Genomic DNA, 18,500 nt, shown 5'->3' on the forward strand with positions numbered 1-18,500 from the left:
ACATTCATTTGAATTCTAAAGATATATACTTTGATTCCATGTCTGTACCCATTTTCGTGTGAAACGTATCTTATTTTTTTTCAAAATGTTTTTGTAATCGCATGTACATGTGCCCCTTTGAACTTGCACAAATCACCTTTGATCAAGGTGTAAAGTATTAATTCTTATGTTCTTCCGTAAAAAAGATATGACCAGGACATGTTTGCACAGACAGATGGACGAGGTGATTCCTATACATACCCCCTAACTTTGTTTGTGGCGGGTATAATGATAAGACCACTGGTTATATGGGCAGTAGATTTAGGACAGATCAAGGTACAAACAGCATCATCATCATCTTGTAAAATTCAAATTCACATTAAGTTAAGTTAATAATTAAGTTGAAAGGAGCTGGTTACTAAACAGAAAAAAATGTATATTTAATCTGTGAAACGGCAACATACCCAAATCAAGAAACTTTGACCTTGATTTGCATTAAATAATTAATATTGTTTACTGTGAAACAATAATTCTGACCTTGGTTTTTATATATTGAAACTACCGTCTCTAGTGTAAAAGTTTTTGGTTTTCCTCACAAACAGACACACAGGCATGTTATAATATAATCAATTATTTTTCTTTCATGTTTGATATCATCGTATGATTTTAATACAGGTATAAAAGGACAAGCCAGGACTAAATAGTAAAACCCCACTATGTTTCACTCTCATGAATTAATCTCACAATAACATGGCATACCTAAACGAAGAGTGTTCTAAAATTTCAAGAATCTGCAATGAGTATTCGCTGAGAAAACCGTGATGGAAATTGGTACATACAGACACACAGATAAACAGAAAATTGACGTTGTATTCATACAAAAATAATTGTTACCCTTTGATCTGCAAAAAAGCCATAATCATCTACTATAAGTAGTTGCCGAAAATATGCGAAGAAAATTTGTTACAGACAGACACACAGACAGCTAGACAGAAACACAAGGGTTAAAAAGTATACCCCAGAGCTAGGGTCGAATTCCTAGTAATCTGTTTGATTGATGGGACCATGTTATAAATGTGTATGATTCACTTTAAGTATTTAAATAAAAAATAACCACAACTCAACAGATTGCAAAAATTTGCAAAGTCATTAGTATTTAAGTTTGTGTTGCATTGCGAACCACAACCATATTTCAGTATAATCTTTCTGTACATATAAGTAATTAATTATCAAATTATGGTTTTGGTTCAGAATGCAACATGTGGTGTACTAGAAGGTTAAACATCATAACCCTCCAACAATTTCCCATATACTCAATGTTAAAGCGGTTGAGGGTACCATACTTTGATCATTTATTCCAATATTATCCTAACTTTTTTCTCCCAAAATAAATACATAGCACAAAATTAGACGTGTTGAAAATAATGGAAGTAAGTTTAAAATTGTTGGCAATCTAATTTCATTTGTTACAAAAAACTTGGGCCAAAAAATAGCCTTGTGGAAACCTCTCCTTTACCTATGTTACTTGTTATTGTGATTCCTCTATAGTTTGTAGGATTACTTGGATCACCTCCTTTATGAAGGGGTACTATATACCCATTGGTCCAAGAGTTGGGGTATATGCCATAAATAAGGCAATTATTAAACAATTTTAAAAGACAAGGATTAAAAACATGTTGCCCATATTTTAACATTTCATTACAGATAAGGTCCAGACCAACTGCTTTATTATTTTTAAGTTTTTTGATAGCTTTAGATAATTCCCCTTCTGTTATCTTCATATCTAACTCATTAAAGCACCTAAATTTTTCTAAATCTGTAACTTGCTTTTTTATGATTTCAATTCGATCAGTAAAAGCATTATCAATTTTGTTTAATGAATTAAAGTGATCTAACCATGTATCCGGGGAAATTAAGTCAGCTGGGACTTTAGTGTCTCTATCGTTTCTTAATTTTGATAGCATATCCCAATAAGCTTTTGGATTATTTTTATGAATTAAATTTCCTCCGTTTAAATTTTACAGCTTTAGAGTACTCTTTCTGTAGTCTACAATACCTGCCACGTACCTGTGGGTTTCTAGGGAAAAAACTGAAGACTGTACCAAATGATATTATTAAAAAGACTTCCTAAACAGTCAACTCTAACTGTTTTGTTTATATTTCTGTAAGACAGCTGATATAATTAACTGCCCATGTTTGGGATGGGTCAATATTTCCATTGGCCTTGTCTCATGTCATGGTAGTTGTTACATCCATAGTCACGGAAATTGTTGTATCCAGGGTTGTATCCGAAGTTGTGGTGACTGGTGTTCCATTGGTTCGCGTTTCTGTAATTACCGTAATATTTGGTGTTCCGTTTGCCAAACCTTGCGCCATTATTTCTCTGTGAAGGTACTGGTGAATTTCTAGTACCGAAAACACTGTGTTCCTTAAGTTTGCAGCCAGTCTTGCAGTGACTTGCTTTGATAGATGATATCCATCCTGTTCCAGTAAATTTGTAAGTGGAATACCATTGTTTGTTAAGTTTGTATTATGTGATAGGGTAACATGAGGGCGTCCATGAACTTCATTACCACTGCTGCATTGATGGTCTGCATCTTAGCATCTAAATGTTTATCATCACGTCTAGGAGTTTCCAATGAAAGCACAACCTTAATATTAGTCAAATTTGATTTGCAGGAGTTAATAATTTCCTCCAGCTGTTGTGTGCATTGTACTGCATGCTTGGTTTTTCCATCATTTGTTAATGAGTGTAGAACAATGCAGTCTGGAGTCTCTGTGAACTTCTTTATTTCGTCATGTGTATCTTTCAGAGTGTATGCTATTCTCTTAATAGTGTCAAATTGTGTTGACAACTTTTCTTCCTTTATTTTGTGAACATTTGAAGTCCCAATAAGAAGTACTTTAGGTTTTCTGCCATTTTCTTTACGCTTTCCGTCGTTTTCGTCAGTGTTGGGTTTCTTTGATGCAACTTGAACCATTTCCGTGGTGTGATCTTGTAATTGATTCTGCATATGTAACTTGAGAGACAATGTTGTATGCTTCCTTATTAAAGAACTATGAAGGTATCTGAAAAGTGCTGCGATCCTAATGAAATCTTAAAAACAATTGAATTATATCAATATTTGATGCCGCTGACCAGCAAAAATTTTAGCATTCGTTCATACAAGTATAATTTTAACAATGAAATTGCAGAATTTAGACAGGATCGCAGCACTTTTTTGAAACTACAATGTTTGTTGAAAATATTTATATACTTATCTTTGAAATTTAACTTGGTTATGCCCTTGCACTAGTGATATTTATATGTACACATGTAACATCAATACTTCAAGTCAATATGCTAAAATCGCGTGACTGCCGCATCACGTGACTAGTCTAAATATAAAATAAAATCGTCCTCGACTTTTTCATTTCATACATTTAGACATTACACACTAATAAAACGAAGATTTAAACCTGATGAGAACTTTAGTTTGACAAGGTCAAACTTTATCCAGCTCTCATCAGGATCCCTCATTTCTTTCATAGCCTTCAGGACAGTAATTCCTTTAGGCCACATAACGCTTTTCACCCATACTGTCGGGATAACCCCCTCCTCTTCCTCGCCATCCTCTGTGCACACTGCCCTCTTGGCGCTCTGCACCATATCTTTTCCATTCTACAAGTACAATTCGTAGGAAATTAGAGGCCAAATAATTTTGTATTAACTTTTAATGTGTATATTTAAAGGATTGACTGGAGAGGGTAATGATTTACATTCACATTCAATTAGAGTTTATTTCTACATTAAATTACTTAATTCCCACCTAAAAAATGGTTCGGCTTACATGCAGTTCAATCAATATTGTTTTATGTTTTAGTATAATGATTACATTTTCAAATCAGTGTACATGTATTAGTCAGCATACATAATGATCATGTACATACAACTTCTCTCTATTCCATGAATCATAGGAAAAAGGCCGTGACCTCCTTCACAGGGGAGATAAACAGTTTTCTTCTCCAAATAAGAATGCTCAACCAGCATTCTGTGATAGAAGACAGAAAATAGACATATATCAAGCTGGAATTGCATTGGTAGGTAAGGGCACTTGTCAGGCTTCGTCAAACACATACCTTTGCTCATCTCTTTTCCCCCTTATTGATATACAATTTTGAAATATTTCGCTTACACAATATGTTGTTTCAACGTTGAAATATCGATGAACATCAAAAATTCAAAATATTCTGCTTTATATTAACTTTTGAAAAACTTCAAAATTGCAGTTTTAATTAACGTTGTATCAACATTTGATATAAAATATCGGCAAACATTCAATATTAAAAAAAAATTGCAATTTCAACGTTATTTCAATGATTGACAAATTACACTATCAACGTTGTTTCAACTTTGAAATATTGAAGAAACTTTAATGTTGATAAAACGTTGCATCTTCAACGTTGTATAAACGTTCACGAACCATCAACGTTAAAAAAAGTTACATCTTCAACCAGCTTCAATAATGTTTCAACGTTGAAATATCGACAAATCTTTAACGTTGAAAAAATTGTTGCAGCATTAACGTTGTTTCACTATTGAAAAAAAGTTGAGGATTCAACATTGAAAAACAGCTGTATAGTTGCTCAACGTTGCAACCTATATTCCAGCTCCTTAAAATTTCAACGAAACAATGTTGCGTGCCTGCTGGGTAAATTGAATAAGTTGTATCTTTTTAAGGACCATTTTCAAAAGTGTTAATGTTTCAAGTACTTACATGTAATACAGAATTTTTATAGCAGGATATTTTTTCACACGAAGAAATATTTTAGCAAAAAGCATATACAAAACATAAAACCTACATATTCACCTTGGTTTTTAACTCAAAAAGTTTTTACAGGCATGCTGTTGTATATGGGTTTTTATAGCAGCAAACGGAATGTCAGTTGAACAAAAATAGGGAATATTTCCTCGAAATAATCGTACGGAGAAATGACATTTTCTCCGTTTGGCCAACTCTCTGGGGTTAGATTGTCCACTTAAAGCGGTACTGTGACGCACAAAGGGGAAAAGTGACAAATGTAGAATATTTGCGTGACCCTCGTTAATTTTGTTCAATTCCTAAAAGCATTAGGTTTCAGAAAATTACAGCTTTCAGAACCTAAAAATTCTATTTTTAAGAAGAAAAATAAAAGTAAAAAAAAATGTGTATGCCCCAGACCGAAAATACTACTCAATACTTCTTCCAACCCATTGTACGCGTGCGCAGAAAAGTTGAATAAGTTTCCATGAATACCGTGGACTCAAGCACCCAGGAACGAATGTCAGTAGACCAAAAATTTAGAGGCAATGATTTTAAAACGTTGTCGGAACATATTTCTCACCTTTACATGCTCCAGTTGAATGTTGTTTACAAGTTTGAGCTAATAATAATAGTGGCGTGACCTTGACATACACGAAACAACGAAATGGTAGATGCAACCTTTGTTTTTCTGGCACTTATATCGTGCAGTTTTTTCTTGCAGTTTAATTGTTATAACTTAGTATATACTCATAATTTTCATAAGTCTTTCTCTGTATGCTACATATATCTTAAAAGAAAGACATGATTTTGACTCATTGTGCCGCTTTAAACCATGCCAAACAAGGTTTGTCGCCTTTTTTTGACAGGTTGGTTATCATTTGACAAATGTTCGTGTCTTCTTTTCCTTAATGTGATACCACAAAATCTTTTTGTTCTTCATACGAACCGAGTGACCAAAAGGTTTTAATTATTTCATTTCTTTTCTCTTCTGTAAATTTGATGGAACATTTCAGTTTACATTTACTGCAAATTACAGATTTCATGACCCTTGCTTTAACGGTTTTTAGTTCTGATGAGCCAAAAACTCAAAGAGCTAATGCTTTGGCCATAACTCAAGGATTTCATTGATGGGACATGTAAAGTTTGACAAAAAAAGAACACCAAATGTTGTAAAAATCAATTTGTCTTTGTTAAGGCAGAGACTTGCATCATATTTGAGACATTTAAATGAAACCCCATCTCAACCAGCTTGCACCGCTGTCGTTTTGCGTCCAAGGTTGGCCAATGACTAACTTGGTCTTTTCTTATTATGTCGGCAGGCTTTTTAAAAAGACTATACGTTTTGGAAAAGGCTGGGGAGAAATGCATGCCCTTCCTGTCTTACGTTTTGTGTCTGTCATTCTGCTTAAAGTGCAGGAACGCAATGAACAGTTTTACCGCGAAAGATATGCTCGTCCGGCTCGAACTATATTTTAAAAATGCTGAGTATGCATTTCTCTCAAATTAGATAATTTTACAGTCACTCACCTGCATGTATAACCATTTGCGCTTGATTGCTGAACACACCATATTTTAATCTTGATTATATTTAAGTCCTAGTCTGTCATCTCCGTGCTGGCTGCTTAATTTTGACATCTAAAAGTCTAAAGCTAATCTCCAGATGATTGTGTTCAACCTAACTAAAAAGAAAAACATCTCCATTTTAAAGGTTTTTTTTATTCAAGTATGGTACATACACTGTATATATTAATATAACAGTTATATATCAGAAGGGTCGTATCACGTTGAGATGACAAGCGGATCATCAGATCTAAAGATCCGAGTCTGTCAACTAGACGTGCTTTTCAATATTGACACTTAAGGGGGCCGACTTTGACATCAGGTGTAATGAGTCATGCGCACTGTATTTGTCTTGTAGAATTTCTTCGAAGAGGTGTAACTGTGAGTATGATAAGTGGTTTGGAAGCAAAATTTTGAAAAGAGCTACTGTATCAATAAAACCAGTGACTGAAGATGAGAATGCCTCCAAAATGTTTAATTTACTCAAAATGTTGAACAGCACAGGAAGGTCAAACACTTTGGAGTTGTGCCCAAATAAAACAGCATCTGAATCTGATTTCTTCATGAAGTCAATAAACTGGATCAGTGCATCGTTAATGCTGACTGTCTCGACCTCCTCATCTTTGTCGTACATTTTATTGTTGACTATTCTTATTTCAGTAATTTCTGTAACTTTAGAGGACACAGTAGTTTTTTGGGGAATGATGTATTTGTTGAATACCTTATCATTTCCAATTGCAGACAACTGCACAATATGAAAATTCGTAGATGAAAATAAAAACAAGTAAATTCAAGTTTTTAATATTAAAAACATAAAGATAACATATGAAAATTGATATGTGCTTGATTTCAAAAATTTTGAAACATTGTTATACTGTAGAAATCCTTTTTTCGCGTGGTCGTCATTTACGCTAGTACGCGGTCACAAATTTTCCGCGGATGTTTGGCCTAGCGTATTTTATATAAATGTAAGGCATATAATCGCAGTCTAGGAAAACCGCGTCATTTTCCTCTAGACATAACTCCTTCAATGATGCTTGAAATCTTTCAGAATATCCATTTTCTAAAGTTTTGAAAGATATAAAACATGCACAACTGCTTGTACCAGTACCAGAATTATGGAAGCTCAAAAACTACCTTGATGTCATTTCAAAACATGTGTTTGCTTTTCGTCAATATTGACAACTTAATTCAATAATGCCGTAAGTCATTGTGCAGTATTGTGTTTTGTGGTCGAAATTAAACGGTGGTAGAAATTTTCCCGATTTACCTAATTAAGATGCATTTAGTTAGAAATTGAGCCTAAAAAAAATGAAAATTTAAAGAGAAGAATCGAAAATACATAACATAATTTGAAGCATTACAATTAGAAATTCCAGTAGGTACCACAAATGCAAGAAATGTAAAAAGGTCAATAGTGGAATCGTTTGAAACAGAGACTTCAAATATGGCAATCAAGTCCATGGAAAATACTTTCAAAGAACAACAAATTGAAATTAAAACTTATTTGTGAAGAACAGATAGACACCTCGAGACAGAGACCTTTAAAAATGTGACTAGAAAATTAAAACAAAAAACTCAGAGATAAGAACTTCCTTTTCAAAAAGAATTAACAAAAAACGAGATGAAATGAAAATAATTACTGCCAAAAAATATCCAAAACTTGCGAGGGGTTGCTCATATTTTCTAACGAAAAATCAGGATAAATGCTGAGCTAAAGAACTGCTGTCTCTCAATCAGAATATAAAGTTATACAGAAGTTATACAGAAGTTATACAGAACTTGCAAGAAAAGTATTTTCAGGATAAATACTAACTATTTAGAGAATATGATATGATATAACATTTGCATAACATACGAATAACATTCATCGAGGTGAGCTTCTTGTATGCCAGAGAGGTCAAGTGGCTGCAATTCCCTTTAGCTAGTACACTTACCCAGTATGCATTTGAACGATGTTTCTTTTCACTTTTTAGGAAATTCCATTCTGTGAGCTGCAAAAACATCAAACACACACAATGCAAAGCTAGATCCAAGGAATCGCGCATCGTGTTTTATATACAGCAGAAGAACTGTGTCAGCAAATGTACACATTGTAACTCGGTTAGACCAGTGGTTTTCGGAATAATGAATATCCCATCCCATTGGTTTCTGTGGGTTTTTTTTCTGGTGTGTCTTCCAGGGTGGGGATAGGAAATAAAGTCGATTCTTCTGTTAATATACACGGTCCGTTATTCATACGTTTTGAAATATATCTACAAAGACATTAGAAAAAAGTTTTTTTTAAAAACAGTCATACATGATTTGAAGAGAATGTAAACTATTGTTCAGACAGAAAACATTCTAAGCAGCTTCACGTTTTTTAGGTGAACGTTCAAGACTAGAAAAGGGAGCAGTGCCCTCCATTTTCCCTTTCGTCGATGGCACAAATAAGCAGGATGTCGGAGGAGAAAGATTATTGATTGTATATTGTTTAATATGTAATGAATATGTAATATATAGAGTAGATTTTATCGATTGTATCCTCAAAAATGAGAAGAGGGAGCTTTTTCAATTGTGTAATATTCTAGGTGCAAACTGAAATTATGAAGGAAAGTTAATGTTTATGTCACAAAATATTAACTCTCATAAAAATGCCAAACTGTTCAGGAGTCAATACAAGTCAGGAGAACTTTCCTGGAGTCGATACAAGTCAGAAGAACTGATCAGGAGTTGATACAAGTCATGAGAACTGTTCAAGGGGTCGATACAACTCGGGAGAACTGTCCAGGAGTCGATACAAGTCAGGAGAATTGTCCTCCAGTCGATACAAGTCAGGGGAACTGTCCAGGAGTCGAAACAAGTCAGAAGAACTGTTTAGGAGTCGATACAACTCAGGAGAACTGTCCTGTAGTCGATACAACTCTGGAGAATTGTCCTGTAGTCGATACAAGTCAGGGGAACTGTCCAGGAGTCGATACAACTCAGGAGAATTGTCCTCCAGTCGATACAAGTCAGGGGAACTGTCCTGGAGTCGATACAAGTCAGAAGAACTGTTCAGGAGTCGATACAACTCAGGAGAATTGTCCTGTAGTCGATACAAGTCAGGGGAACTGTCCAGGAGTCGATACAACTCAGGAGAATTGTCCTCCAGTCGATACAAGTCAGGGGAACTGTCCTGGAGTCGATACAAGTCAGAAGAACTGTTCAGGAGTCGATACAACTCAGGAGAATTGTCGTGTAGTCGATACAAGTCAGGAGAACTGTCCAGGAGTCGATACAAGTCAGGAGAACTCTCCTGTAGTCGATACAAGTCAGGAAAACTGTCCAGGAGTCGATGGGAAATTTAAACGACGTTTAAGGAATACTGCAAGGGAAAATAGACTCTTTTGACCGAAATGCACAGCGATTCTCCAAATTACTGGATGTGTCGATTTGTTTTGAAATATTAATAAAACTAGACAACTCATCTCAATTCTAGTTTATTGTGTGTACTATGTTACACGTCAAGTTTATGATAGTTAAAAATATTTATATATTAAAGGGCGCTGTGTGAATTTTGGATTTAAAAATCAACGTGTTTTTTTTTTTACTTTTGAAAAAGTATACTTTCACTATACTTTTGTAGTGGAGACACCTTGCATTAACACGAGTTATCGTTCTTGGCTCCTGGCGGCGAAGTGCGGTTATTCTTTACAACCGGTTCTCCTCTGCTAGGATCCGGAAGTTCCCGACGCTGTCCGCCTGATTTTCCATATAGTTGTATACAGTCATAATTATTTCAACAGGAACTTGACTCCAATTTCATTGATTTCTTCTTTATAGCGTCTCATTCACCTATTATGCCTTCCAAACTTGATTCCTGAAATTAATTTCCATCATCTTCAAAGTCTACAAGAAATTTCCACTGCACACCCTTTTCTATTTGTTGTTTTTTGTTTATTCTTATCATCAATAAATTATATATAAATTAAAAAAAAGTTTTTTTTTATTCATTTATATCATGAATTGGAATCTTGTTACACTCGGGACTGTTTAAACTAAAGTAACCATCATCCTGTTATAGAAATTGTGGGCTTCGGCCGCGGGATTCGAGAATTGTTATATTTGTATTGCATTTATTCTTCGAGTTTTAAACTCATTATTCTGTGTTGAATTATTGTAAATTCTGTTTTGAAAGCCGATATGGCATCACATTTGATTGACAATTTTAGTGAAGGTTTGCGAAATTTATTTTCGCCTCGCAGACTCGGATGTTAACAGAATTGTAAATCTTAGTCAAGGTTTGTCAATTAATTCAGAAAGTATTGTAGCTGAAGTGAAAACCATACTTTCTTCAGATGTACACAGGGTGAACGACTTTGTATTTCATGATGCTGTGGAAATCACCAAAAGTTTATAACTTTTTGATTATAGGTCAAAGCGACCTACGTTTTGTACGCGACACACCTACCCAAGATGTATCAGCTGACAAAGTTTGATAACTCTAGACCTTATAGTATTAAAGTTATAAGCCGGACACGAGAAAAACTAACTGACGGACGGACAGACAGACGGACACGAAGTCTATAACATAATACGTCCCGTCTTAAGACGGGTGTATAAAAAGACTAGCTTAAGATCAGCCACCCCTTCATCTACTCCCGCTGAGGATACCTTTTATGGAAATTACATAGCCGAAGCCCTGCGCAAATTAGATGGGGGCGTAAGGTCACCTGTGAAACTGAAATTTCAGACCAATTTTTTGGAAGCAGAGTATAGACATTTGCAGAGTCAAGGGGGCTATTCAAGTCCATCCTCAACTATTCCACAATACGGAATGAGTCTACTACCAATGAGCCAACAAAAGGGAGTGGTAACAAGACCCCAGCCTATGACCCATCGAGGAATCAGCCCCCAACCAATGGGTCAACACAATGGAATGGGTGCAAACTCTCAGCCTTTGATCCATCAAGGAATCAGCCCCCAACCAATGGGCCAACATTGGACATAATCATAATAATAATAATAATAATAATGTTTTTTTTTATATAGCGCTTTTCTAGCATAAATGCTACTCAAAGCGCTTTACAATACATTACATTATTACCCCAGCAGACCTTAACAATCCAGAATCTTTCTCAGTGCAAGCTGCAGATATCAGCGCTAGAACACTAACATTCTGACAATATCTTTCACTGTCTATAGCCAGGTACCCCTTTTACACTTGGGTGGAGTGAGGAAATTCGTGTAAAGTGTCTTTCCCAAGGACACAACACCGGCTTGTCGCGGCCAGGATTCGAACTCACAACCTTTCGGTTTGGAGTCCGGCATCTTAACCACTGGACTACCGACGCCACATTTATGGCGGTAAATTGTATAAATCGTACATGGAAAATGACAGAACATTGAATTATCAAGAAAATATTGCTTTCATGTTTAATACAGATGGAGCATCAGTTTTTAAAACTAGAACTGTCCAAACGGGACATAATACCCCCGCTGGGTTTTTCAGAAGTACGTTTTTCCATAATAAAGAAATGTATCAAACAGAAATTATGAAATTATTTTTTCAGTGACCTTGAAGTTCACCAAATGACCTTGGGTCAGGGTCATGACACACCCTTGGGTCATGGGCAATCTTTGTATGAAATGAGAACCTACCAAGTTTATCCATAAGAAAGATATGGACCAGACACGAATTATGAAATTTTTCTTCTAATGACCTTGAAGTTCCCGAAATGACTTTGTGTCAAGGTCATGACACGCCCTTGGGTCACCAGCTATCTTTGTGTGAAATGAGAACCTACCAAGTTTTACCATAAGAAAGATATGGACCGGACACGAATTATGAAATTTTTCTTCCAGTGACCTTGAACCTCCCCAAATGACCTTGGGTCAAGGCCACGACACACCTTTAGGTCACGGGCAATCTTTTTCTGAAATGAGAACCTACCAAGTTTATCCATAAGAAAGAAATTACTGAAATACTGGCACACTCTATCGAGAGCACCCGATCTTGATTGATTGATTGATTGTATATTGCTTAACGTCCCTCTCGAGAATTTTTCACTCATATGGAGACGTCACCGTATGCCGGTGAAGGGCTTCAAATTTTGACCTTTACTCGGCACTCAGGGCCATTGAGCAGTGAGGGATCTTTATCGTGCCAACGCCTGCCGCTGACACGGGGCCTCGGTTTTTAAGGTCTCTTCCGAAGGACCCGCAACTTTCACTTCAAAGTGCCGAGCGCATGGCGAAGGAACAGTTGCTACCAATTTTAACGACTAGGTCAGTCGCGGCCGAGATTCGAACTCACGACCTCCCGATCACGGAGCGAGCGCTCTACCGACTGAGCTACCGTGAACGGTTCACCCGATCTTGAAGAAATATTCAAAAACAAGCCAATTATAGCTTATAAAAAACATAAAAATTTAAGAGATCGCTTAACTAGTTCCAAACTAAAATGAATGTTTTAAAAACATCACTTACTGGTCAATTACAATGTAATAAACCAGATCATTCACTGATATTTTAAATTATTGTAACATTCCTGCATATTTCTACTTACAACTTTCATCTATGTTTATAAGGGTTTCAGATTGAAATAAGTAACTATAGGACATATGGCATATTCATCTGAAAAGTTATAGGCCATTTTGTCCTAAACTTCATAAAACTATAGGCCAATAGAAAAGTTCAACTTAATCAGATTTCTCTCCAACTTTTACAAAAAAATCATTTAATTACAAAAAATATTCAAAAATGTTGATTAATTCTTTTTTTTAAGAAAATAATATTTTGGGTTTTCTTAACAAATCAATTATCTAATTTATTGAAAGAGAATGGGATTTTTTTTTTAAAATTCCATTCAATGGGTGTTTTACTGATATTAGTCCTACCTTTTATTACATGTACAGTCATGTATTTATTTCCTTTTTTTATTACAAGTTTTTAAAAAAGTTATCCAGAAATTAGACTTGTATTTCTCATTACACGTATACATGTAATTACATTTACAGATTGCCTAGACAAAAAATGTTTTCCTTTGTAAAGTAAAACCTTGCATTATTGTCGTTTCTGCTATTAGTCCGATCCTATGTTCAACCATAGCGGTAAAAATATCAACATGACATGGATTCCTTTGATGTTTTAAACATTCATCACTACTTTTATGCTCATTACACTTGGATTTGAAAATAAAACTAGATTTTTTGTCAAGATCTAATACCCAAATGTCATTGGCTGATTGAATCTGCAGTTGCAGAAAGTAGTTGAAAAAACCCAATCGGATCTGAATGGGGAACTGGCCTTTATATAGAGAAGTTAATCGGCCACTATGTCTGTTCATTGTTAAACTTACAGGCCATTTTGGCAGGTCAATTTGATTTTTTCCGGCCATTTTCAATTTTTATCGGCAAATGGCCGATGGCCGACGCCAATCTGAAACCCTGAATTTATAATCTAAATAAACATAGCATGACATTGGGATATCCCCTAACCGGTTCTTCGATTAACAAGAGGCCCATGGGCCACATCGCTCACCTGAGAAGCTTTGAACATTCCGTTCTTTACCAGATTTCCCCCTTGTAATACATATTGTGACCCCATCCTACCCAACTAATCATAATTTAAACAATTTGAAATCTACACTACCATACGATACTTTGATTCAACATTTTAAAACTTTGAATCCCCATTGTGGCCCCGTCCTACCCCCGGGGGGTCATGATTAGTACAATTTAGAATCTACACTATCCCAGGATGCTTCCACATAAGTTTCAGCTTTTCTGGCCCAGTGCTTCTTGAGAAGATTTTTCCTATATATTTTCTATGTAAAACTTTGATTCCCCATTGTGGCCCTGCCCAACCCCCGGGGATCATGATTTAAACAATTTAGAATCTACACTACCCGGGGATGCTTCCACATAAGTTTCAGCTTTTTTCGCTCAGTGGTTCTTGAGAAGATTTTCAAATATTTTTCCTATATATTTCTTTGTAAAACTTTGATCCCTCATTATGACCCCACCCAACCCCCGGGGGTCATGACTTTAACAATTTAGAATCTACACTACCCTGGGATGTTTCCACATAAGTTTCAGCTTTTCTGGCCCAGTGGGTTCTTGAGTAGAAGAATTTCAAAGATTTTTCCCATATATCATTATGTAAAACTTTGATTCCCCATTGTCACCTCACCCTACCCCGGGGGTCATGATTTGAATAATTTAGAATCTGCACTACCCCAGGATGCTTCCTTGTAAGTTTTCTGGCCCAGTGGTTCTTGAGAAGTAGATTTTTAAAGATTTTATCTATATATTTCTATGTAAAACTTTGATTCCCCATTGTGGCCCCGGCCTTTCCCGAGGGGTCATGATTTTAAAAATTCAGAATCTACACTACCCCAGTATGCTTCCACATAAGTTTCAGCTTTTCTGGCTCAGTGGTTCTTGAGAAGATTTGTTAATGACCCCACTCTATTTTTTGTCTTTTGTTGATTATCTCTCCTTGTGAGGGGACCTGGCCCTTCATTTTCACTATTTAAATTCCTCTTCACCCAAGGATGCTTTGTACCAAGTTTGGTCAAAATTGGCCCAGTGGTTCTTGAGAAGAAGTCGAAATGTGAAAAGTTTACAGACGGACAGGCAGACGGACGGACGACGGACAAAATGTGATCAGAAAAGCGACAGACGGACGGACGACGGACAAATTGTGATCAGAAAAGCGACAGACGGACGGACGACGGACAAAATGTGATCAGAAAAGCTCACTTGAGCCTTCGGCTCAGGTGAGCTAAAAAAAAACTTACCGGTATACAATAAATCAAATAGAATAAATAAACACTATTTGATTTACATATATAAGTTGATTCCTGATGATGGCGGACTTCTATAACTATTTATAATTAGTTATTTAGAATATTTATTTATTAATTGGCCTGTTATCACACCGCCGAAACACTAAATTAGTGTCGGATCTAAGTGAAAAACGGGGTTCGTGGCTTGACGGGAATCACTTTTTATAACATGTTACGTCTGGAAAATGTTCGAATGACCGTAACTGATTTTGAATCGTCGACTTTTGTCTGCGTTACGAACTTCCTTTCATTTGATCTAATTTAATTGATTTGTTTCGGCAAGAATACAGAATTCACACCCTTCTGCCGTTCTGACCACCAAAACGTTGGTCATTATCACACGATTTAATTTTTAACAGATAATCACTCTCTAAAAAACAAAACATCAAAATGAATGTTGATGATAATATTGATATACCAAGTAATCAAGAACAATTTTCAGATATGCAAAATAAGCTTGAAGAAGAACAGCTCAACTATGGGTTGAATCTCACAGATCTTGATTCAACCGATGTCAAATCCGAAAAATTTACTGATAGTAATACTGTGTTCATTGCTTGTGATAATTTCAGAGAACAAGAGGCCCACGGGCCTTATAGGTCACCTGAGTATCATGTAACAACTTTCCAGCGATTGTATTTGGTTCCTGTTTTAATCCAAAAGCCATGAAATTCACAAATTTTGAAAGAGGCACCATTGCTTATCAAAGGGCAGATTTCAAAGCATTAATTTATTTATAGTCAAAGTAACCCCCTGGTACCCCTGACCCAGCGGCCCTGAAATTATCTATTTTGAAAGAGGCCCCTTTCTTCATAATAAACCCAGCATTTTTTTATGTTTAGGTTTAGTTATGAACAAGAGAATAAAAAAGTCCCGAAGGAGAAAGAAATAAAAAAAAATTGATAAATCAATTATTAACATTTGTACATTCTTTTTTATGCTATCCTAATAGGCTCCTCTCCACTGGACACATAATGCTCACAAACAGGAAAGTAGAACATTTAATTGCTTATTTCATCATCTGCCAGTTTGGGCCAGTTATATAAATTTTGTGATGTTGATCAAAATATATATTTTAAAAAGTCAATTGATTTAAAAGTCTTTCAATATATCTTCATTTTTTTAATGTGTTAGGTGAATGTGTTCTAGACATTGTTCTAAAATTTACTTGATGCATAAAATTATAATTCCTATCATAAAACAGACAGGGATTATTGGGGAGTAGGGTGAACATTTTTTTCAATTAAGTGTGAAATAATTTTTCTGGCTGATACAGATATACTACATGCCTGTATATATTTGTATATTCTTGCCTTTTAATAGTTGATTTTTTTTTTAATTTCTTCAGGTTATTGTTTATTTATTCCTCAAATGGACTTAACTTCTCCCATAGTTTTATTCATTACATCTGATACATAAGCAACCCTTTTCTAGAAAATGATGCTTAGAATGTAAGCTATAACAGAGACCTAAACAATTTCGCTGGCAATAATGCAATAGCTACCACGGGCAGTTTAAAACATGGGAGAGGAAAATAACTTTTGAAAGGAATACAGATTATCTCACCACCATGTCATTTGTGAAACAAAGTCTTCAGCATTTTATTTGTCCTTTGAACTTGAGAAACATTTTGAATGGCACTCTTATCGATGAATTTTACACTAAACCAAGCTATCTTCTCAGATCTAGCTTTATTTACCCGCCGTTTCATCGTATAACCGGAAGTGCGAGTTCGTAAATTTGAAATCTCAAATTTGACATCGGAAAGAATTTTTTTTCTAAAAATTCAAAACCTTGAGCGGAGGGTTTGTAAAACAGAAAATAAAATAAATCCTGACCTTAAATATGTAATTAGATCATTAGCATATTAACCACGAGCAACGAATAAGATGTTCAAAGAATTCATGCATTTCACTGTATAATCATTAGAGCCCCACCCTAAAACAAGAACCCTTGACCCTGGGGCCATAAAATTCACAATTTTGGTAGAGGCACTCTTGCGCATCATAACTATGAACTTAGTGGGTTTATTTAATACCCAGGAGCAGGGAAGAAGATTTTCAAAGAATTCATGTATTTTCACTATATAATCAATAGAGCCCCGCCCTAACACCAGAACCCCTCACCCCGGGGGCCATAAAATTCACAATTTTGGTAGAGGCACTCTTGCTCATCATTACTTTGTACTTAGTTGGTTTATTTAACGAGGCTCGGGGGTGGCAGCCATTTTTAGACTATTTCAATCTCCTTTAAAAGGAGAGCTCCATATAAAGATATAGAAATTGATCAAATTTTAAAACTAAAATCTTTGAATTTTTTCTTTGTCAAATGATAGTTCACAGCTAAAGATACCGTATCTAAAAAAATAAGTTAAATCTGGTGGTTAATTTGGGATTAATTTGTTGACCCTCCAGCCTCCTTAATACCCAGGAGCATAGTACAAGATTTTCAAAGAAATAATGCATTTTCACTACCTACTTATTTAGCCCCACCCTAGCACTAGAACCCCTGACCCTAGGGCCATAAATTTCACAATTTTGGTAGAGGACTCATTGCTGATTACAACCATGCAAACAGTTTGACTGCCTGATGTCCAGGAGAAAAGAAGAAGATTTTAAAGATTGCATTAATTTTAGTGGTTTTGGCCCCACCCCTCAGGGCCCCGGGGGGGGGGGGGCAGGGACCATGAAATTTACAATTTTTGTTCCCCTTCACCCACAGATGCTGTATACAAAATTTGGTTGAAATTGGTTTAGCAGTTTCAGAGAAGAAGCTGAAAATGTTCAAATATTAACACACGACGAACGACGGACGCCGACGGACAAACACGGAAAGAAATAGATCACCTGAGTGACTCAGGTGACCTAAAACCTGAAAACACGACACCAGCTGGCCTGTGCCCTAGAGGGAATTTATTTTGCAATGAAAAATAACACATTACCACCTTTTATGAAGTGGAATGTTACCTGTCATCCTAATCTTGGAGATAAGGACATTGATAATTTGTTCCAATCTCTGGGGAAGAAAAAATCTGATTCTCTGAAAAAGGAATTCATGCACGAATCCATCAAATTCTAGGAGGAAAAAATTGCAATGACAAATGATGAATTAAGAGAAATCAGATAGGAGTCGCTTTTTTATAACAAGTCATGACGCACCCTTAGGTCATGGGCAATCTTTTTGTGAAATGAGAACCTACCAAGTTTATCCATAAAAAAGATTATGGACCTGAAACGAATTATGAATTTTTTCTTCCAGTGACCTTGAACTTCCTCTGACTATGGGTCAAGGTCATGGCACACCACCCTTGGGTCATAGGCAATCTTTGTGTAAAAGAAAGATAAGGACCGGACACGAATTATGAC

General features: G+C 35.8%; 1 protein-coding gene across 1 annotated transcript; it reads left to right on the top strand.

The window, feature by feature from the left end:
- The first annotated feature begins 7,520 nt into the window (after positions 1-7,520).
- On the top strand, positions 7,521-9,652 carry LOC134258464 (serine/arginine-rich splicing factor 8-like). The gene is made up of 2 exons (XM_062741028.1): positions 7,521-7,525; positions 9,064-9,652. Exons 1-2 carry the CDS (start codon positions 7,521-7,523, stop codon positions 9,650-9,652), a joined length of 594 nt encoding a protein of 197 aa, XP_062597012.1.
- Positions 9,653-18,500: the final 8,848 nt, after the last annotated feature.

Source organism: Saccostrea cucullata, unplaced genomic scaffold, assembly GCF_032062105.1.
Source record: "Saccostrea cucullata isolate Sc308-1 unplaced genomic scaffold, CSIRO_AGI_Scuc_v1 ctg4697, whole genome shotgun sequence".
In the NCBI taxonomy this organism is placed as follows: Eukaryota; Metazoa; Mollusca; class Bivalvia; order Ostreida; family Ostreidae; genus Saccostrea; species Saccostrea cuccullata.